This window comes from Hibiscus syriacus, unplaced genomic scaffold (assembly GCF_006381635.1).
Source record: "Hibiscus syriacus cultivar Baekdansim isolate YM2019G1 unplaced genomic scaffold, ASM638163v2 tig00110206_pilon, whole genome shotgun sequence".
Classification (NCBI taxonomy): domain Eukaryota; kingdom Viridiplantae; phylum Streptophyta; class Magnoliopsida; order Malvales; family Malvaceae; genus Hibiscus; species Hibiscus syriacus.
The window spans coordinates 2371011-2389139 of NW_024062627.1; the positions used below are offsets into that span (position 1 = coordinate 2371011).

The following is an 18129-nucleotide window of genomic DNA, read 5'->3' on the forward strand; positions in this document are numbered from 1 at the left end:
AGTTTTAAAGAGATTTTGGAGGTAGATGAGATTAATTTATCAGTATCTAGGGTGATCATAAAAGATGCTGGAGAATGTGATTTCTGACGGTAATTAAAAATACGTGAAATGCTTCACTTTGATGAAGAAAAAGATGGGTTGAAATAAAAAAATATTATTTTACTTCAATGTCAGCACTACATTAACACTAAACTATCACATTATTGGATTGTTAATGGTTGAACAGTGTAATACTTTAATGGAATCTAGAACTAAAATTTAATATTAAAATAAAATGAAATAAAAGTTTAATGATAAAATCAATACGAATCATAATAATAAGTGACATTTAGGGCACTTTATCCATTCTTTATTTTCCAAAAGAAAAGCCTTAAATCGTTTATTCTCACTTGATTTTGTCTAATGCCATACGATTTATGGGTTTAAGTTTCCTCGTAATCATTAATCATGAGAAACAAAACATTAAAACCCTTGGGTGTTTGCCAAATTATTCAAGTTCCACTCGTTAACTAGTTGTTATCAAAGGCTTCTAGTCGACTACCAATAACTAGTTGGTCTAATACAATTAGACACTAGGTCTCTTAAGTAAGATTAAGGGTTTGAATAATGGCGTGTGCGAATGGAGCAAATTGGGTTGGAAGGGTCACCCTCACCTCTGTTGTACCTAATCTGGATTAGTCGGTCAATAGATCGGATACTAGTGATTAATTTTTTTTAAAAAAAAAAACTTCTAGTCGGCTGATTTAATTTTCCTGTTTTTCCGTAACTTTTCTTTTTATATTTTTCTAGTAAAAGCTTAGTTTGGGTCATCAATCAACTAATATCAATCTTTTTTATTTGTATATGTACACCAACGGTCGAGTTTTTAAATTTCATTAATAAAATTAAGAAAAATAATAATCTTTTAATATTAATTAAAAACATAAGCGGTTTTTAATTTCATTTGTATAATTAAATAATTTTACTGCTAATTTATCAAATAATTATTATTAAATTTATATTTTATGGGTGAGTGAGGCTGGACTGCCCAAACATGAATTAAAGTTACTCTTTTCCTCCATTGTTTTGGGTCGTTTTGATTACGTTGTGTTAATGGACCCCTGGGATGCCAATAATTACAGTTATAAAATGCAATAATAATTAATAAATAAAGAAAACAAAGGTTTGGTCATTGCATAAGCTCCATGTTTAAAGGTCAAATCAGAGTATTGCTTTCCCTAATTTCAGGATTTGGGATCCCTACATATCTTCTTCCTAATTGTGGGTTTAAAGTGAGGTTTGAAGCTCCATTTTAGTCAATTTTTGTGTGCTGATGGGTAAACCTTTGTTGTTTATCAGATATTTATAAAAATATTAATTGGCTTTAAATTGTTGGCTGGAAAATAAGTAGCATGGTCTCATTAAAAATTCTTTATAACTGAATTAAATTAAAGTTAATTAGAGACAGCGGAAGGAGAAAAGAGTGTCTGACATTTTATTAAGAAATCAACAAGTACAGTACAGTAACCATATTAACCAATACATAGTAGCTGCTCTATTACAACGAGACCTTATGGGAATTGACCCTGTATAGATCAGCCACAGAGAAATAAAACTGACGCACGTATCCCAAACAGACAAAGGATACCAGAGCCACATCAAATTCCATCACCCTATGGAAGGTAATAAAAAGCAACACGGAACTAGATTTGTTAATGAATGCGTACAGACCTTTCAATACCCTCTTTTGCCAAAGAGTGCCTTGATGTTCTGCAGTCGATATATGTCAAATAAACCACCAGTCTTTAGGAAACTGTCATTCAATCTATTTACCGAAAGGGAAGTACAACGGAGTCGCCTTAGAAGGATCCTTAATCCAGTCGATAGCCACCTGACAATCGCTTTGGATAATGAGGCGATACTTGAGATTCCAATCGGAAACTAGGAAGTAAACAATATTGAACTACCAAGAGTTCGGCTAGCAAAGCCGTCCCTGACCCGGCTGGATTTGAGAATTCCATCAGTCTTATCATCACCGTTCCCAAGTCACACAGCCCAATACATCCATTATAGGCCCCATCTACAGAAAATGATAGAAATCCAGGCTTCCAAGTAATCACTGGACAGCCCCTTTTGCTTTAATAAACCTGCAGGCTGCTGCAGCCAACTATCGAGGGGTCCGAAATTAAGTTATCCAAGGGTGCTTGACTTTAAACCACCAGGTCTTCCGAGTTATTGGCTGAAAGGTCATCTTATCACAATTCAAAACTTTCTTATATCTTTCCCCTCACACGACTAATTTCATTGTTTCAAGAAATTAAATAAATTGATATTATTTTTTTGTTAATACAATTTAAATAAAGTTAAGTAATATATTTTTATTATTACTTGTTATTATTCCTCAAGAGCATCGTATATATGAAGAGTATGAGCGATCAATGTGAAATAATTTAGAGTTTTTGAACAAATATTATCTTGTACCAACCTTTGATTAATAAAAAAAATAAAGAATGTTTAACACGATCTAGATCGAAGTAATTTAATCAAACACCGTTGAGCAAGATGCCATAATTATTTTGGTTTTGTTGAAAATTCAAAATCCTTCCGGGGGACAATAATCTCATAATACTGAATAGATGATGATGAAGCTACTGCCTTACTGTTTTAAACATCAGCCAGAATCCCATTTTTATAATCTTATTTTTACTGATAGTTTAGGGTTGAAAAACTCCCAACACGAAGAAACGAGTAATGAATTACGAGTGAAACGTGCAGGCCAATCCCAGATTTCCAGCTTACAAACATACCCCGAATTGATGCAACTTTCCCAGATTGGGTCACGGGAAACCGATTCATTAGAATTAATGGAATAAGATTATAAATGTTGAGGGTAAAAGACCACAGGCAAGCCAAGTTCATGCTATAAATGGAATAAGTACGGCTGTTCTGAAAATTTTGATGCAGGTAAAGGTACATTTGTTACAGTTTTTCATCAGAAAATGTTGACAACTTGGAAGCAATAAAACATGAACTAACACCGTTAAAAGTATACAAGGCAAAAGCAAAGGTGAAAAGTGGCCAGGTCACCTGCCGAAACAGCTAGTAACTGAAGACGTAAGAGCCGATGTGAGAAATTTCAACCCAGCAGATCCACCAGGGAAGTAAGAAACAGCATAGTATGCAAGTGCAAGGACCTACAAGTTTCACGGAAACGGCAAGAAAATTGATATCAAAACTGGATGATCATGCGGGCAGCTCATAATTCGATAAACCTAACAAGTTTAAGATAAAATAACCGAACCAAAATGACAGGTGTAGTATACCTGTAACACAGAAAAGAGAACGGAAAGGATGTAGCTGTGAAGCACCATGGAAACATAGATGGTACCCACCATACTCCCAATAAAAACCAGAGTAAAAGGAAGCCTCTGCAGCAATGGTGTGAAAAAAAGAAATAACATATTAGATGCACAAAATCAAACTAGATGATTGTTAACTTTTCTAGCACTCAGATTGCTGACGAAAACAAGGGGGAAAAATCAAAGTATATCATAAATACCTCTTTTGATGACATGTGGGCTAACTGATTCTTTGGCCCTCTAAGAGCAAAGAATGATCCAATGATAAACCCACATCCAAGAGTAAAGCAGATAGCAAATTTCTGTGGCATGATCACCATGACTGGAAGAAACATGGTAAAAGCGATGAAAACGAAAAAGACTCCACTCGCCAGAAATAAACCAAAATAGACAAGCGCTTTTCCTGAAGGAACACTGCTCGTGGCAGATTGGAAGTTCCCGGGAATATCTCTCACCCCTTTTGAAACACTGGAGCACCAAGAACCAAACCAAATATGAATTAACAGGATAAAAGCATGATCTTAGGCCTTGTACCTATATGTTTTTATTGAACTTCTAATGGGAGAAAAACAACTTTGCACGAGCTTTTGTTCAAAGATCCCACAACAATTGCTCTTGCACCACTATAGGGTTTAGGGTATTCCAATATGTATTAGTGGTATAAATATAACTGGGTAGTTAAAAGAGAGAGGAAGACGAGAACCAAGTATAGCTAGCGAATTGGAAGTGCAAGAGTCGATTTTACTAAACCCTGATCTAGCTAGGAGTCTCGAACCAAGATCTAAAATACCAAATTATTTCTTCTTAACCGATGTGGTCTTAATGCCCTCCTCTACCCATCTTCAATCCTTCTATGCTAAATCAAATCAATTTTTAGCATAGCATCTTAGATACATAAGTGTGTATATTAAATACAAATTCATTTACACACATCTATCATGCAAAGAGGTGACTGCTACAAAATCAAAAGTCTAACAGACCCCAATTTTGAATGGCATTCACATACTAAATCATAAAATTAACAGTGAATCATCAAAAAACCATAATTCAACAATCAATTTTAGTAACATTCAACGATGGCACTGCGGGTTTTATTACTAAATCAACGTACTTGAAAATCCGAAAATCTTAAAGCCCTAATTCCCATAAAATCAAATACACAACACCTATAAGCCAAATCGAATCAACTAGTAAATCTCATAAACAAAATGTTCAATCAAATCCCATACGAAACCGTAAAAAACACGTTAAAATCGAAACTTTATTAAAATTTCCCAGATCAAGAAGAGTGGGACGCTGGCTTACACATTGAAGGTACCAGTGACGGTATCATTGGCAGACCTCATAGCAGACTCAAGATCAAACCCAAACGCAGTGCCCTCATCTGATTCTCTTGAAGCTGCATACGAATTCCAATCTGCTAAAAGCGAGGATCCTTCTTTTCCCTGATCCTCAACCACACTACTGCCCCCCGAGAACCAAGCTTGCATTTTTTTTTAAAAAAATTAACTGCTTTCTTCGAAGAAAAAAAGAGCTCTAAGATTCACCCTTTTCTTCTTGGGGTTTTTGTTTCTTGTTTTATGGATTATTTAAGGCTTAACCACCAGGGAGTGGTGAGGTAGCCGTATGAGAATAACTGCCCTTTTGGCTATGGGAGCTTACGAATGAAAAAAAAAATGTTTCTTCGTTGTAGTTTGACAAGGCAACGGTGACGTTTTGGAAAAGTCTGTTGGTATTTATTTAGTGCCCTTAAATGCACTCGAAGCAGTATTTTTTATATGTTATAATAATAAAAATATCAAGTAAGATCAGATTTGTTAAATTAATTTATTTAATTATTAAAAATATAAAATTATGTTTGTATTAATGTTTTCCACAAGTAAATTAAAATAAAAAAATTAAATTAGATCCGTATTAAATGAAATGAATATTTCAACCTTTTTCCAGGGAATGCATAGCTCAAATTTTGGACAGATTCTATAGCTTCTCCCACCAATTCCTTCCCATTAACTGTCAAAACTGAAGCTCTCGTGTTTCCTCCCAAAATTTCTTTCAAGCTTTCTCTAGAGCTACATCTCTCTCTTTCTCCACAAGAAAAAAAAATTCTATCTCAAATCTCAAGAATTAATGTCGGTATGTAAATATATATATATATATATATTAAAAAGCTTTGATTTGATTTCTTTTATTTTAGATGGATTTAACCCTTGGTTTGTTTTGATTCATACCTTTTTTGGGTTTGTGATTCATGATTTCCCGTCTTTTTCCTTTAAAAAAAGAATCAATCTTTGATCAAGTTTTGTTTGTCTGGGAATTCCTTTTGAACTCTTGTTTTGTTTAACTTATAGATTGTATAGCATTTGAGGTGATTATACTCAATTGCAACTTTGAAAAAAGAAGAAAATAGATCTATATGGAATGAAAATGGGATGCATTAAGCTAATGGGTGATTTGTTTTGGCCTGTTTTTAGAGTCTTCGTCTTAATAAGAATCAGAAAGTTTTTACTTTCAAATAATGTATCACTAATTTTGAGTGGAAAATATTGTTTTTGATTTGTCATTGAAGCCTGCATAGGATCATGATAAGGTTCTTGATGACACATTTAGAGTCAGGGTGTTCATTTGGAAATTTAGATATGTATTTCATTTGATATGTAGTCTGTAACAGAGAAATGCATATAAATACACTATTAATAAAATATAAATTCTGGAATTTAGTTCCTTAAATGATGGCTTGAAATTAGATTTTGTTGGAGTTTTTAGTGTAAATTATCCAACCCTAGGTAATTATTAATTAGACTTCTTTATGGGATCTTGGCAATGTTTTATTTTTATGTTCTTTTAAAAATAAAAGCTGTTTGGATATTCATGACTTGCTATCATTTTGAGTGTTAGTTTATGTCACTTGAAGTTTGACAATTTGGCAGGTTCCTTTCTTATCTTTGTTTGAACTTTGAAGATATAAGACGAGCTTTTCATTGTATCTTCCAAAAATGTGACGATTTCAAGTTTCCTTGTTTGTTTTGTACTTTTTATTAATGTCATATGCTTTTATGCAGTCTTCTTTTATCTCCTTTAATGGTCATTATGAATAGCTGCAATCAAGTATTCTCATTTGAAGGGCTCTGGTTTAGCTGATGTTTCTCAAATTCATATACGAATGTAGGATACAAATACGTTCAAATCTTAAATTCATTCTTTTATATATTTAAAGGGTCCTCCGAGTGTCATATCCCCATACAGCCATACCATGTATGACTATGACTGTTCTATTTGACATATTCTATTGAAAGAAATAGTGATCAAGGTGAACTTTTGTGGTCCTGGACCAGGTTTCTTTTTGTATGCTTTTTGTAAGTGATCAATAACGAGCTTTTAAAACTTTTTTTTTGAGTTTCTGTGTTCGACTTGTGTCTGAAATCCGACTAACATAGATTTAAACTGCATTGTCTATTTAGGCTCAGTGAGTTAACCTGCTCAGCTGAATTCACTTTGTTTGTTCTCAATGTTGTAAAGCATGTCGATTGATTTTCAGTTGTTAAAATGGAAGGAAATTTGTTTCAAGCTGAAGCTGAAGTTTTGCAAATGATGGCATTTAGGGATTCAGATAAGGTTCATATCCTAACGGTAAACATTGAAGAGTGGTCTATAGTATACTCTAATTCCTTCTAACAGCTTTTCGAGTTTAAGAACCATTTTTACTGTAGGATTTCTTCCTTGTTGAATGTGGAAAAATTGTTTTGTCCAAGCTGGGAATCGATCTGTATGCTTATTTGGAGAACTCGTAGAACTAGCAAATAGTGACCAACTTGGTATGATGTATGATTGAGCATGCTGTAGCTATAGGCTGCTTTGGGAACCTTAGACACATTCTAATTTTCTTTTTGGTTAGGATGTTAATGGGAGCATTTTACTTTTCTGTTTGCCTAGGACGAAAACAAGGGTCGGCCATTGCCGAAATTCGGTGAATGGGATGTCAACGATCCAGCATCAGCCGAAGGGTTTACCGTGATCTTTAACAAGGCAAGAGACGAGAAGAAAACTGGCGGCAAAACCGAGCCAGCAGCAAACGCTGATGCTAATAGTAAGCCAGGGGCGGATCCTGGAAAACCCCAGCAAGTAAGTAATCCCAAATATGATTCCATCTGAATGCATATACTAGGCATTGGTGAAAATCTATTGTTTCCTGATGATAAATGCCCATTTTTTTCCAGAAAAAGAGTCTCTGCTGCGTGTTGTAAACCGTAGCTGTTCTCGACTTCTATCATGATGTGTCCTCCTTCATTTCAAAAAAAAAAAAAAAAGGCTTTGCTGCGTGCAAGCAACACTGGTGGAATCTTGATGAAGTCCGGCATGTACGCAAGCTTCTGCAAGTATGTCCAAGCCACCACCATATAATTTCTAAACAAAAACCAGATCTGTAGTGATGTTATAAGTCCTGGAATTACTTTTCTTTTGGTGTGTGTGTGGTTTAAAATTTAATTCGCTTATTTGTCAAATGGCTTTCTTTCTTCTCTTCATATGAACAGATATAATTTTATGCGATGCCTTATCAATATGCATATCCGAACATATATATATAAGGATATAATATGATGAAAACATAAAACAAATTGTACATGCTTCAGATAAGACACACTCCTTTCGGGTACCCACATCGAAACCCGAGTATCCGATTAACATGGAGTAAATGTTTTCTAGTAAACCGACTTTGAAGGTGATGTGAGCACGTAAGGTTCGAACTTCAAAGGCTTCGGTGAAGAACATTAGACGACACGCTTTATATGGTCCCGCTTATCCAAATTTGACCAAAGTTCTTATTTGATCAAGTCTGAATTTGGTGCAATGAATCCTCGTATCCAAACTAATGTATCCAACCATGATTCAGGTCAACATTATAACGTTAAACCAAAATTTTGGATAGTTACATTAAGAACCTTTACTATTTCATCTTATTGTAGAAAATGACTTCTAACATAAGGTTTGTATTAAACCAGCCTGTTCTTGAATAAAGCTTTTTTATTATGAGGGAGAGAGGCCCCGGGGCCTAGAAACTAAGGGACTAACAAGTTTGCAGTAAATCTTGATTAAATTTTGTTAGAAGATTATGAATATATATATATATATATATATATATATATTCACTATAAATATGGATTTAATCTATTAAATAAATACGAGAATAAGTGGGTGACCAAATAAATAGTTTACCCTAAATGAATCAATTTAGTTCATTTCTTATATCAATTGGTTTAAATTATTTTTACTATTAAATAAATTAATTTAATCTATATTAGTAAAAGAAAAAAAAACAAAATTTTATATATTTAACACTTATTATTTTAAAACATTTCATTTGAAGTATCATAAACAAAAGATATAAAAAAACAAAATTTCATTCACAATTTAACTCTAAACAAAATATTTCATTTGGATCATAAAAACAATGAATAAATTGACCTTATCAAATAGTAAATGACATTTTTAAGTAATAAATGTTAACTTTTTTAAAAAATAGTTTATTCGATTCTTTTACAGTAAAGATATTAAATTGAAAATATTTAAATAGTAGAGACTAACCGAAACCTGTTTATAATAGAGGAATTAATTGAATAGTAGAAGTAATAAATTGATCAATTTGACAGTGACTAAATTGATACATTCATTATAATAGAGGTAGCGGATAGATACTTTTCCCTGATATTTTAAAGCTTCATAATCTACATCATATTACACAAATCCCCCTTTCGTACTAATCGAAGTTACAGCCCGCAGAAAAACGAACTCGGGGCTGGGCAACTACAGAAGAAAAGAGCGGCTTCGACTATGCTAGCGGTTGTTCAATTGTTATTTTGACCCTTCTTTTCAAAATTTTCCTAGGTTTTTTCCTATTCGGTTTCAATTTGGGTTTTTTTCCCTAATTTTTTCCTTTAAAGGTAAATTTCCCCCCTCTATTATTTACTCTCTTGTTTGTTGGTCCTATTCTGGGTTTGAGTTTGTTTGCTTTCGTTCGTTGAATTTAGAATTCATTTTCAATCTTAGAATGATTTTGAACCTTTCAGGTTTGGGTTTTAGGTTCTAATTTGTTTTCAAAACGCTGACTTCTTGGTCAACGACATGGTTGTCTTTAGGTTTGAAAGGTGTATATGCATGCTTAGAAATTTTGGAAACTGTTTTAGTGAAATAAAGAAAATGGAATAGAGAACTTTTTTTTGGGTTTAGGGACTGCATTTGTAAGTTTCATCTCCATAAGTCTGTTGAATATTGCAAGGTTGAAGCTTTTAGCAATGGCTGGTTTGAGTAGCAATAGCGTGTAATTCCTTTTAATTGTGTCCCCCTCCCCCCAATTTTATGTTTTAGTGAAAATAAGAACATGGGAATGATGAAAATGGAGTAGAACTTTATTTTTTTGGAGATTAGTTTTGGGAGCACTAATAAGTTTCAGTTCCATGTAAGTGATAAGTCTTGAATTGTTGTAACTTTCTTTGGCTATGGCTGGTTCAAAGAACTTGGGGGAGAATTCACTAACTGTAGTTGTCTTCTTTCTTTGTTTTTTTTTGGTGGGTGGGGAGCTATTCTGGCTCACTTGGATGTTGAAATACAATTCTGTAGTTATATAATGGGGATGAATCGCATGTTTAATACCAAATATGCTCTTTAGTATTTAGTCATACAGTGTTTAGTGTTTACTGCTAGGAATTTTAACATGACACAAGGCGAGGGAGAAGCATTATGCACTGTTGAACAGGTTGGTCTCCTTATCCTAATTGAACATTAGATTTTCATATCATAACTCCTTTTCTTCTGGTTGCCCCTTGACTTTTAAAAAATAAAATAAATCCAGACATTTTGGTTCTGTGTTTTAACCTAGAACAAAGAAGGTTGAGTCCATTGGGTTCTCAGAGGTGTTTTGCTTTATGAGCAGGCAATTGACTTGATTTCAGTGGTTAAGGAGATTCATGGGCTTAACTCACAGGAGCTTAATAAGTTGCTGAGAGACTCTGAAAATTTCACCATTCACTTGTTACTGAAAAGGGATTAGAAGTAAAGGTACAACCTCATGTCTTCATCTCATTACAGTTATGGTTTCATTCTTCTTTTCCAATGAAACATCTCATGTTGAATTGTTTTGTCTTTCAGATTGATGTGGAAAAACTTGCAGGATTTCTTCCTTTGCATCTTATTGCAGTGCTTGTGTCATCTGATAGAGATGAAGCTCTTCTCAGATATTTATTATGTGGCATCCGGCTCTTGCATTCCTTGTGTGAATTGGCCCCTCGCCATACTAAACTTGAGCAGGTTGCTCTTAAAAATAAACATATGGTTATTTACTATTCTAATAATTTTATTTATCCTTTTGTTCTATTATTTTCTTAGTTTCTTGAGTTAACAAGGACTTGAAACTAGTTGAAAAAGTTCTGACATCAAAATGAAGGTGGGTATAGAGATACTTCAGTGTAGGATAAATAATCACTGCTCACTGTAAACTGCCTTCATCTTATACATTTCAATGTTTGGACTTTGAAATTAGTTATAAGATTGGAAATTGTACTGTAGGATATATAAGCTTACTCCTTAACTTTAAACTGTCCTTCTGTTATTTCAGCCCATATTATGGACTTTGGAGTTAGTTATAAGATTGCAAATGCTTTTTAGATATAACCTGGGGAACAACCCCTTTTCTGCTTCCAGTGACTGTAATGCTTAATAGCAAGTGTTGCCAATACCTTGAGATCCCCGTACATCCTTAATTAGATCTAGAATGGGTTTGAAACATCTTGAAAACTTCTGAGGATTTGAAGTCTAATCTGAGCCTTTGCTCTATGAAAGTCCTTAATTTAAATCACCGCTGCAGTTATTACGGATGGTACCTGCTTAATTGCATTAGCTACTTCTCTATCCTACAACTTATTCTGGTGCTATGAATGTCCTTTTTGAATTGGATTTTCAGTTTTCTCTTTTCATCAGCAAATCTACTACACAACAACACAGCAAGTCTTGATGATTTCTGGTATAACGTGAGTTTTCTTTCTCCTAATCATTTTCCTTTTATAACATTTACAGGTTCTGCTTGATGATGTAAAAATATCAGAGCAGCTGATTGATCTGGTCTTTTATGTGCTGATTGTTCTCAATGATTATAGACAGGTTCCTTTTTATCCTTTCCTTCATGTCTTATCTTCAATATATCCTTTTATTTATTTCATATATTCAATGGATTTATTTTTATCTTTATTCAAACATATTACATGCTTCATTTTGTAGGACATCCATGATTCAGGTCCTGTGCCAGTTTTGCATTCAGCACTTGTGGCATGCAGCCTGTATCTGTTGACTGGATGTATATCTTCACAGTGGCAAGATCTGGCTCTTGTGATGGTAGCACATCCTAAGGTATCTCTTAGTTAACATTATTATGAACTGATTTCGAGGGAAAATGATATGTGTTACCTAAAGTTATTTATGGAATAATTATGCATGCTATTTCTCTTTTTTTTTTTTTATGAACTTGTATTCTTTACATGTCTCTTCCTTAGCAATTCTTGACAATACTAGTCTTAACGAGTTCTTCATTCTATCATGTCTGTTGACTGTTGTAGTGATCCAAATTCGATTTCAGGTTGACATGTTTATGGATGTAGCTTGCAGAGCAATTCATCTTGTTGTCAGGTTTCTCCAAAACAAGCTGCTTGCTCAGCATACTGATATTTGTGCCAAGTCTAGTCCCACTTCTGAATCAATGGTTAACTATCTTTGCCAACAATGTGAGGCTTCTTTACAGTTCCTTCAATTATTGTGCCAGCAAAAACCGTTTCGGGAACGCTTGCTGATGAATAAGGTTTGCATACTAGCATTTCATTTATCTGTTCATCTGGCATAATGTAATGTATTGAGAGATACTGCCCTCACAAAATAATCTATTTTGATCATAACGTTTAATTACATACTAGCAATTTCTTGTGAAAAACAAGAGAGGAAGATTGCTAGTGAAAAGAAGCTGAGATCTGAAATGTCATAATTTTCATTTAGGTGGTAAAGAAATGGTTTCAATAAAGCAACCCATAATTTGTCAATAATTGTATGGTAGATCTTTACGAGATTGCTGTGAAGGTTTGAGCCCTATTGACTCTACTTATTTAGAGTATTATTGTGATCTACTGGGATTTATTGCATTTTAATCAGACCAATGTTTTTAGTAATAAAATTTGAGGCACTCTTTTCCTCATTCCGCTGATTATGGAACATCTTAGGGTGTTTTAGTAATCATGAAGGGGTTTTTTAACTAGGCCTCCACATTTTATCAAAAAAAAAAAAAATCAGACCAATGGGATTTCATCTTTGGTATTTGTTCAGGAACTATGTGGAAAAGGTGGTATTCTTTTTCTGGCTCAATCCATCTTGAAGTTACATGCACCAAATTTTGTAGAATCCTCCTCAATCATGGCTGCATTATCTAGGCTGAAAGCTAAAGTCCTTTCAATCGTAAGTCCTAGGCCTGGGTATTTGTTTTGTCCATACATGCTGAGGTTTAAGATTCTTCACAATCTTCTGCAGCTCCTTTTTAATATGGCACTAATGTAATGAAGTGTCCTGTTTATGCAGTTATTGCATTTGTGTGAAGCAGAAAGCATTTCTTACCTTGATGAGGTTGCCAGCTCTCCTGGAAGCCTGGATTTGGCAAAATCTGTTGCACTCGAGGTTAATGTTTTGTTGGTTATGGAAGTTCTATTTTTTGGCTAGAGAATTACACTCAAAGTTGTTTACCTGGATGCTTGTCTTTAATACAATAATTATAATGAAGCAGGTCCTTGAGTTGTTGAAGAGTGGGCTTGGTAAAAATCCCAAACATCTCACTGCTAGTTCTGATAGAACCCATCCTTTGGGGCTTCTTCAACTTAATGCAATGCGTCTAGCTGATATCTTCTCTGACGATTCAAACTTTCGATCGTACATCAATGTGAACTTTGTAAGTTATTATAGGTTCAAACCTTAGAATTTTGTTAATTTGATTTTTTGAAGAATTGCTACATCAGTTCTTCTGTGACCACTGACAGAATGTTACTTTCAAACATATCATAGTTATAACTTCTCTTTTACTATTTTCCCCCAAAAAAATTTACATTATTCCCTGCGGAAAAAAACCTTATAAACTTTTGTGGCAAAATATTCTAAACTTTTGCTGGATTTTCATGTAAATTAGATATATTTTTGTTCTATTATTCCTTTTTTGAATCCTTTATGGTAAGATTTATGGCCTGCTTCTTTTATGTTCCTTCAGACTGAATTTTTGAGTGCAATATTTTCACTCTCTCACGGAGATTTTCTATCCATGTGGTGTTCTGCTGATCTCCCTGTAAGAGAAGAAGATGGTACCTTGTATTTTGAAGTATTTGCTGCTGCTGGATGGGCTTTAGATTCAGTTTCATCGCCTGATATATCAAACACAACAAATCTGGAATTCACTTTTATCCCCAACAACATGTCTCAGGCTTCCGATGTACATCAAAGAACATCTTTATTTGTCAAAATAATTGCAAATCTTCATTGTTTCGTTCCCAACATCTGCGAAGGTACATTTCCACCTGAAGGATGGCAGGTTCTATACGAGATCTGTGCTATTCCTTTTTCTTAATGAAAGAGAGGGTTAAACACCCTGATTGTGCTATTATTTTTATGTTAATTGAATTATCTGTTTCAATCCACAGAGCAGGAGAGGAATCTCTTCCTTCATAAATTTCTTGGGTGCTTGCAAATGGATCCATCTAAGCTATTGCCGAGTTATGTCTTCATCTCTGGTCCACAAAAAGCTGCTGCTGTTTGTAGGAACCTGCGTAAGTATCTTGTTGAACTTGGTTTCCCTTTTCCTCCAAGAATGACAACGTTGCAAAATTTTCTCTTGTTTCTTATGAGTAACCTGTTTATGTAGGTTCCCTGTTAAGTCACGCTGAATCTTTGATTCCAACTTTACTGAATGAGGATGATCTGCAGCTCTTGAGGTGCTATGTAGTTCAGTTTTTATTTATGAAATTCCAGCAAAGTTCAGAATTTAGTAACAGTTTTTACTATATTATCCCTTCCTGTATAAACAAGTAGTGCCTTCTTGAAACTCTACCACCAAAATGTTTGAATAACCACACTCAACAGATGGGTGTTCATAGCAACTAAACATTAATACGATGCTCTTTGAATGTGGCCTTCTTTTTCATATGATACCATGAAAGATATATATATATATTTATATATTTTTGTAAAACATCCTTGAAAAAGTTGTTTCTACAATTTTAATTGACTATTACTGCCCTCTTCTCTTTTTGAGTTAATTTATTGATTTCTCTTCTTAAACACTTTTTATATTTTTTTCAGGGTATTCTTTGATCAATTACAGTCACTGATAACTCATTCTGAATTTGAAGAAAACAGAGTAAAGGTAAACCACCTTTATCTTATAAATGATTAATATAATATTCCTATCTCCAATCCCTCTTGTTGTGGTTGGTATTTATCTCCTTATTCTGTTATACCTTTTTTTTTTCATTTTACAATATCTTTAATAGCCAACACTCAGCAACGTTTTATAACTGATAGGAGGATCGAAGTGTAGGGGGTTGCTTGTCTCCTTTACAAAGAATAGAGCCTCCAAATCTTAATAATCGAAATGGTAACCTGAAGGAAGAAATGTCTGAGAATTCTACTTTCCAAGAAGATCAGTTTTATGTCAGAAACAATCATATGGATCAAACTGATGGTTTAACAAGGGAATACATGATGGATGATAAGTATAAATCTGTTACGCCCAGTGTCTTGAGAGAGACTGACAGAGACATGCCAAACGCTGAAACAAGTGGGTCAGATACAAGTTCCACAAAGGGAAAAAATGCTGTTGATAAATTAGTAGAGCGCCACAGAGAAAGTACAAATGCAGATGTTCAAGAATATGAAAAAGTTGAAACTATTCAAACTGAAGAAAAGCATCGAAGGAAAAGAAAGCGAACTATAATGAATGACGAACAGGTGGCAATAATAGAAAGGGTCCTTCTGGATGAACCTGAAATGCAAAGAAATACTGCTTTGATACAATCTTGGGCTGATAAATTAAGTCATCATGTATGTAAAATAGATCTAGTTATGTATTTTTGACCCATGCTAATTTAGTTATTCATTTCAAATAACATGCTTCTTCTACATTCGTTTCTCAGGGCTCAGAGGTTACATGTTCACAGCTAAGGAACTGGTAAGGAAGACACCTCTTTCTGAAGTATTTTACATGCTAATAGTTCTTGAAACCATTCTGATATCATGAAAGTAGATTCTTTAATGATAAAAACAAAGAATCGGGGAAAAACAAAACAAAGAAAGCTTATAATAATTGGTATGTTTTGGATGTTCTTTTAGAGTTTAGAGTTTTCCCCCTAGAATTTGATAAGTTAAAATGAAATGAGTGTTTTGCTGCTTTAAAGGCACAATTGGAATAACTAGTGATTATTGGCTAATATATCAGGTGATCAACATATTTTTTAGCACCTTCTATAGGTCCTATTGGTTATTGTGTGAAACTTTTTGTGTTGCTGCCATCAGGCTCAACAATCGGAAGGCCAGGCTTGCACGCCTAAGTAAGGATGCTCGTCCTCCTCCAGAGCCTGACAATGCTTTTGCAGGAAAGCAAGGTGGGCCACAACAAGGTCATTCACTAAACGCTCCTGATAGTCCTGGTCAAGAGACTGCTCCCTCAAATACCAGAGGCACTCGAAGCATGTCAAGATTGAGCAGCAGCGAAAACCCAGCAACTACAGAATTTGTTGATTATGGTACGGCAGAATTTGTTCAGTGTAAGCCTGGTCAGTTTGTAGTGCTTGTAGATGAAAGAGGTCAGGAGATTGGTAAGGGAAAAGTACATCAGGTGCAAGGTAAATGGTACGAAAAGAGCTTGGAGGAATTGGGAACATGTGTTGTCGATGTGGTTGACCTAAAGGCTGATAGGTGTGTGAAGCTACCCTATCCATCTGAACCCACAGGTACCTCATTTGAAGATGCTGAAAAAAAGCTTGGGGTAATGAGAGTTATGTGGGATTCAAACAAAATATTCATGTTACGACCTCAATAAATTAGTCTGTTGATTTTTTTTTGTTCTCTTGCCACCGGCAATTAACTATAACTTATAAGCTGGTTTAGCTTTGATCTATCAAGCTCGTAAGGTAACACATTTCATGTTTTAGGAAACATACCCTACAACCTTAAGTCGGCTAGGCAGGAAATTAGGAACTTGGAAGGTGGACTTATCTTTTGATATGCTAACCTATGTTATTGGATTGGGGTGTGACTGTCAGATATGAATGTTTTGACATGGCCAGGTTAAATTTGTTGAATATAGTTGGAATCAGATATGGAGTTTTAGCAATGCAGATAGATGCCAGCTAGTTATGAAACCAAATTTGATTAAAGAATCTGAACTCAAGTTATGAGGGGTTCCTTCTATCCTTTTTCCTCTTTTCACATCTCATCAAGTAGATAATTCTAATGATCGTTGAAATGGCAGTCGCCCAGTTTCTTTTAAAATTCAATGGTGAAATTTGAAGTTACAGCTGCATATATTATGTCTGAAGTCTGAACTGCTTTGGTATCCTTAGGCTTGGGTCCATTACAGGTCACACAAACTGGTTGCAGCACAATGAGATTGAAGATTGGTGATTCATTTTGAGTAATTTGAGGCATTCATGGCTGTTATTGCTGCCCCCACAACCACTCAGGGGGGACAAAAGGGCTTTAAACATTGATGTCTCACTCTGACTTTGGGTTAGAATTTTTGAGTAATAATTTCACTAGTTAAGTGGATTTTTGACTTTAAAGGACTGAAATGGTTTAAATGTATAGTTTAAGGACCCAATTGAATATAAATTTTAATTATTAAGGATTGAATTTAAACAAAATGTGGAACTCATTATTCTTATACTTTTACATCCATAATGCAATAATAGTCATGAAAGTGGCTCACTGAAACGAATATCAAATTTGCGTCCAAGAGAGCAAAAAGGAAAAATGAGTGAATTGAAAATTTTGGGATCCAATGATTGTCAACAATGAAGGTTGATGGAGATCGACAATAATGGTGGTTAGTGACAACAGACGATAAGAGATTTTAGTCGAATTTAAAAGTCAATAATATTTTATCTAAAGTTTAAGGTTAAATTAACTCAATTTGACCAATATACTATGCAATCAAACTAAAATGAGTTAATGACTTAATAACTAAAATGTAACGATTAATAATGTGGATAATCAGAATTTAACAGATCGATAACATAAGTGATGGAGCATAAGTTTTTTAAATTTGATGAGAAAAAAATGCACAAATATAAAAGAAAAAGTGCCAATCGCATAATTAACCCATTCTTCTTATACTTTCACTTCCATTATGCAATAATAGAGTCATGAAATTGGTGCCATGCATATCTTGATTCTTCATTAACATGTATGTATTCCCTTTTATTTGTGTTATAATTCGTGAAGGACCATTTTGCTATCTATTTTTATTTATTTATTTATATTTAATTTATTAATGGATTAATTTAAATTTATATTTTTTATTATCTATCTTTAATATCTATATATAATATAATATTAATTTGTTTTTGTAATTAGGTACCTATTTTTATAACATGATCGGATATATAATTTTTAATTTTTTATATAACTAAGTAACTAGTAAAATTTTAAATTATACATTTTATGTTCAGAATTTCAACCCTGAATTTCTTAGATTCATATTTCTCTAGTTAAATAATATTTAAATTAA

The 18129-nt window shown here is 33.9% G+C and overlaps 3 protein-coding genes across 4 annotated transcripts; 2 read left to right on the plus strand and 1 right to left on the minus strand.

Annotated features, from left to right (window-relative positions):
- Nucleotides 1–2875: 2875 nt before the first annotated feature.
- On the minus strand, nucleotides 2876–5013 carry LOC120219570 (protein transport protein SFT2-like). The gene is made up of 4 exons (XM_039216397.1): nucleotides 4644–5013; nucleotides 3539–3806; nucleotides 3303–3407; nucleotides 2876–3173 (listed from the first exon to the last, which is right to left on the minus strand). The coding sequence occupies exons 1-4, from the start codon at nucleotides 4826–4828 to the stop codon at nucleotides 3063–3065; spliced, it is 669 nt and encodes a 222-aa protein (XP_039072328.1). The 5' UTR covers nucleotides 4829–5013; the 3' UTR covers nucleotides 2876–3062.
- A 284-nt stretch (nucleotides 5014–5297) lies between these two features.
- Nucleotides 5298–7834, plus strand: LOC120113430 (protein NOI4-like). 2 transcript variants are annotated; one of them, XM_039134607.1, is made up of 3 exons: nucleotides 5298–5471; nucleotides 7269–7461; nucleotides 7553–7834. In XM_039134607.1, exons 1-3 carry the CDS (start codon nucleotides 5466–5468, stop codon nucleotides 7606–7608), a joined length of 255 nt encoding a protein of 84 aa, XP_038990538.1. In that variant the 5' UTR covers nucleotides 5298–5465; the 3' UTR covers nucleotides 7609–7834. The 2 variants fall into 2 exon arrangements, 1 of the variants encoding a protein (XP_038990538.1); XR_005515300.1 differs by having other exon boundaries at nucleotides 5306–5471; nucleotides 7269–7457.
- Nucleotides 7835–9094: 1260 nt separating this feature from the next.
- On the plus strand, nucleotides 9095–16773 carry LOC120219571 (nodulin homeobox-like). Its single transcript, XM_039216398.1, is given in 18 exon segments — nucleotides 9095–9274; nucleotides 10000–10086; nucleotides 10264–10357; nucleotides 10360–10388; nucleotides 10479–10637; nucleotides 11403–11486; nucleotides 11604–11732; nucleotides 11959–12177; nucleotides 12693–12821; nucleotides 12942–13037; nucleotides 13144–13305; nucleotides 13618–13909; nucleotides 14045–14170; nucleotides 14266–14335; nucleotides 14703–14766; nucleotides 14925–15443; nucleotides 15536–15570; nucleotides 15915–16773. Coding segments are annotated over 17 exon segments (2775 nt in total). The 5' UTR covers nucleotides 9095–9274; nucleotides 10000–10044; the 3' UTR covers nucleotides 16441–16773.
- Nucleotides 16774–18129: the final 1356 nt, after the last annotated feature.

Excerpts from the sequence above, each read along its gene's own strand:
- LOC120219570 (XM_039216397.1), bottom strand. The coding sequence starts at position 4,828 with ATGCAAGCTTGGTTCTCGGGGGGCAGTAGTGTGGTTGAGGATCAGGGA. Across the intron at positions 3,807-4,643 it reads GTCACTGGTACCTTCAATGT|TGTTTCAAAAGGGGTGAGAG; the intron begins GTAAGCCAGCGT and ends TTGGTGCTCCAG. Across the intron at positions 3,408-3,538 it reads CCCACATGTCATCAAAAGAG|AGGCTTCCTTTTACTCTGGT; the intron begins GTATTTATGATA and ends CCATTGCTGCAG.
- LOC120113430 (XM_039134607.1), top strand. Across the intron at positions 7,462-7,552 it reads TGGAAAACCCCAGCAAGTAA|AAAAAGAGTCTCTGCTGCGT; the intron begins GTAATCCCAAAT and ends ATTTTTTTCCAG.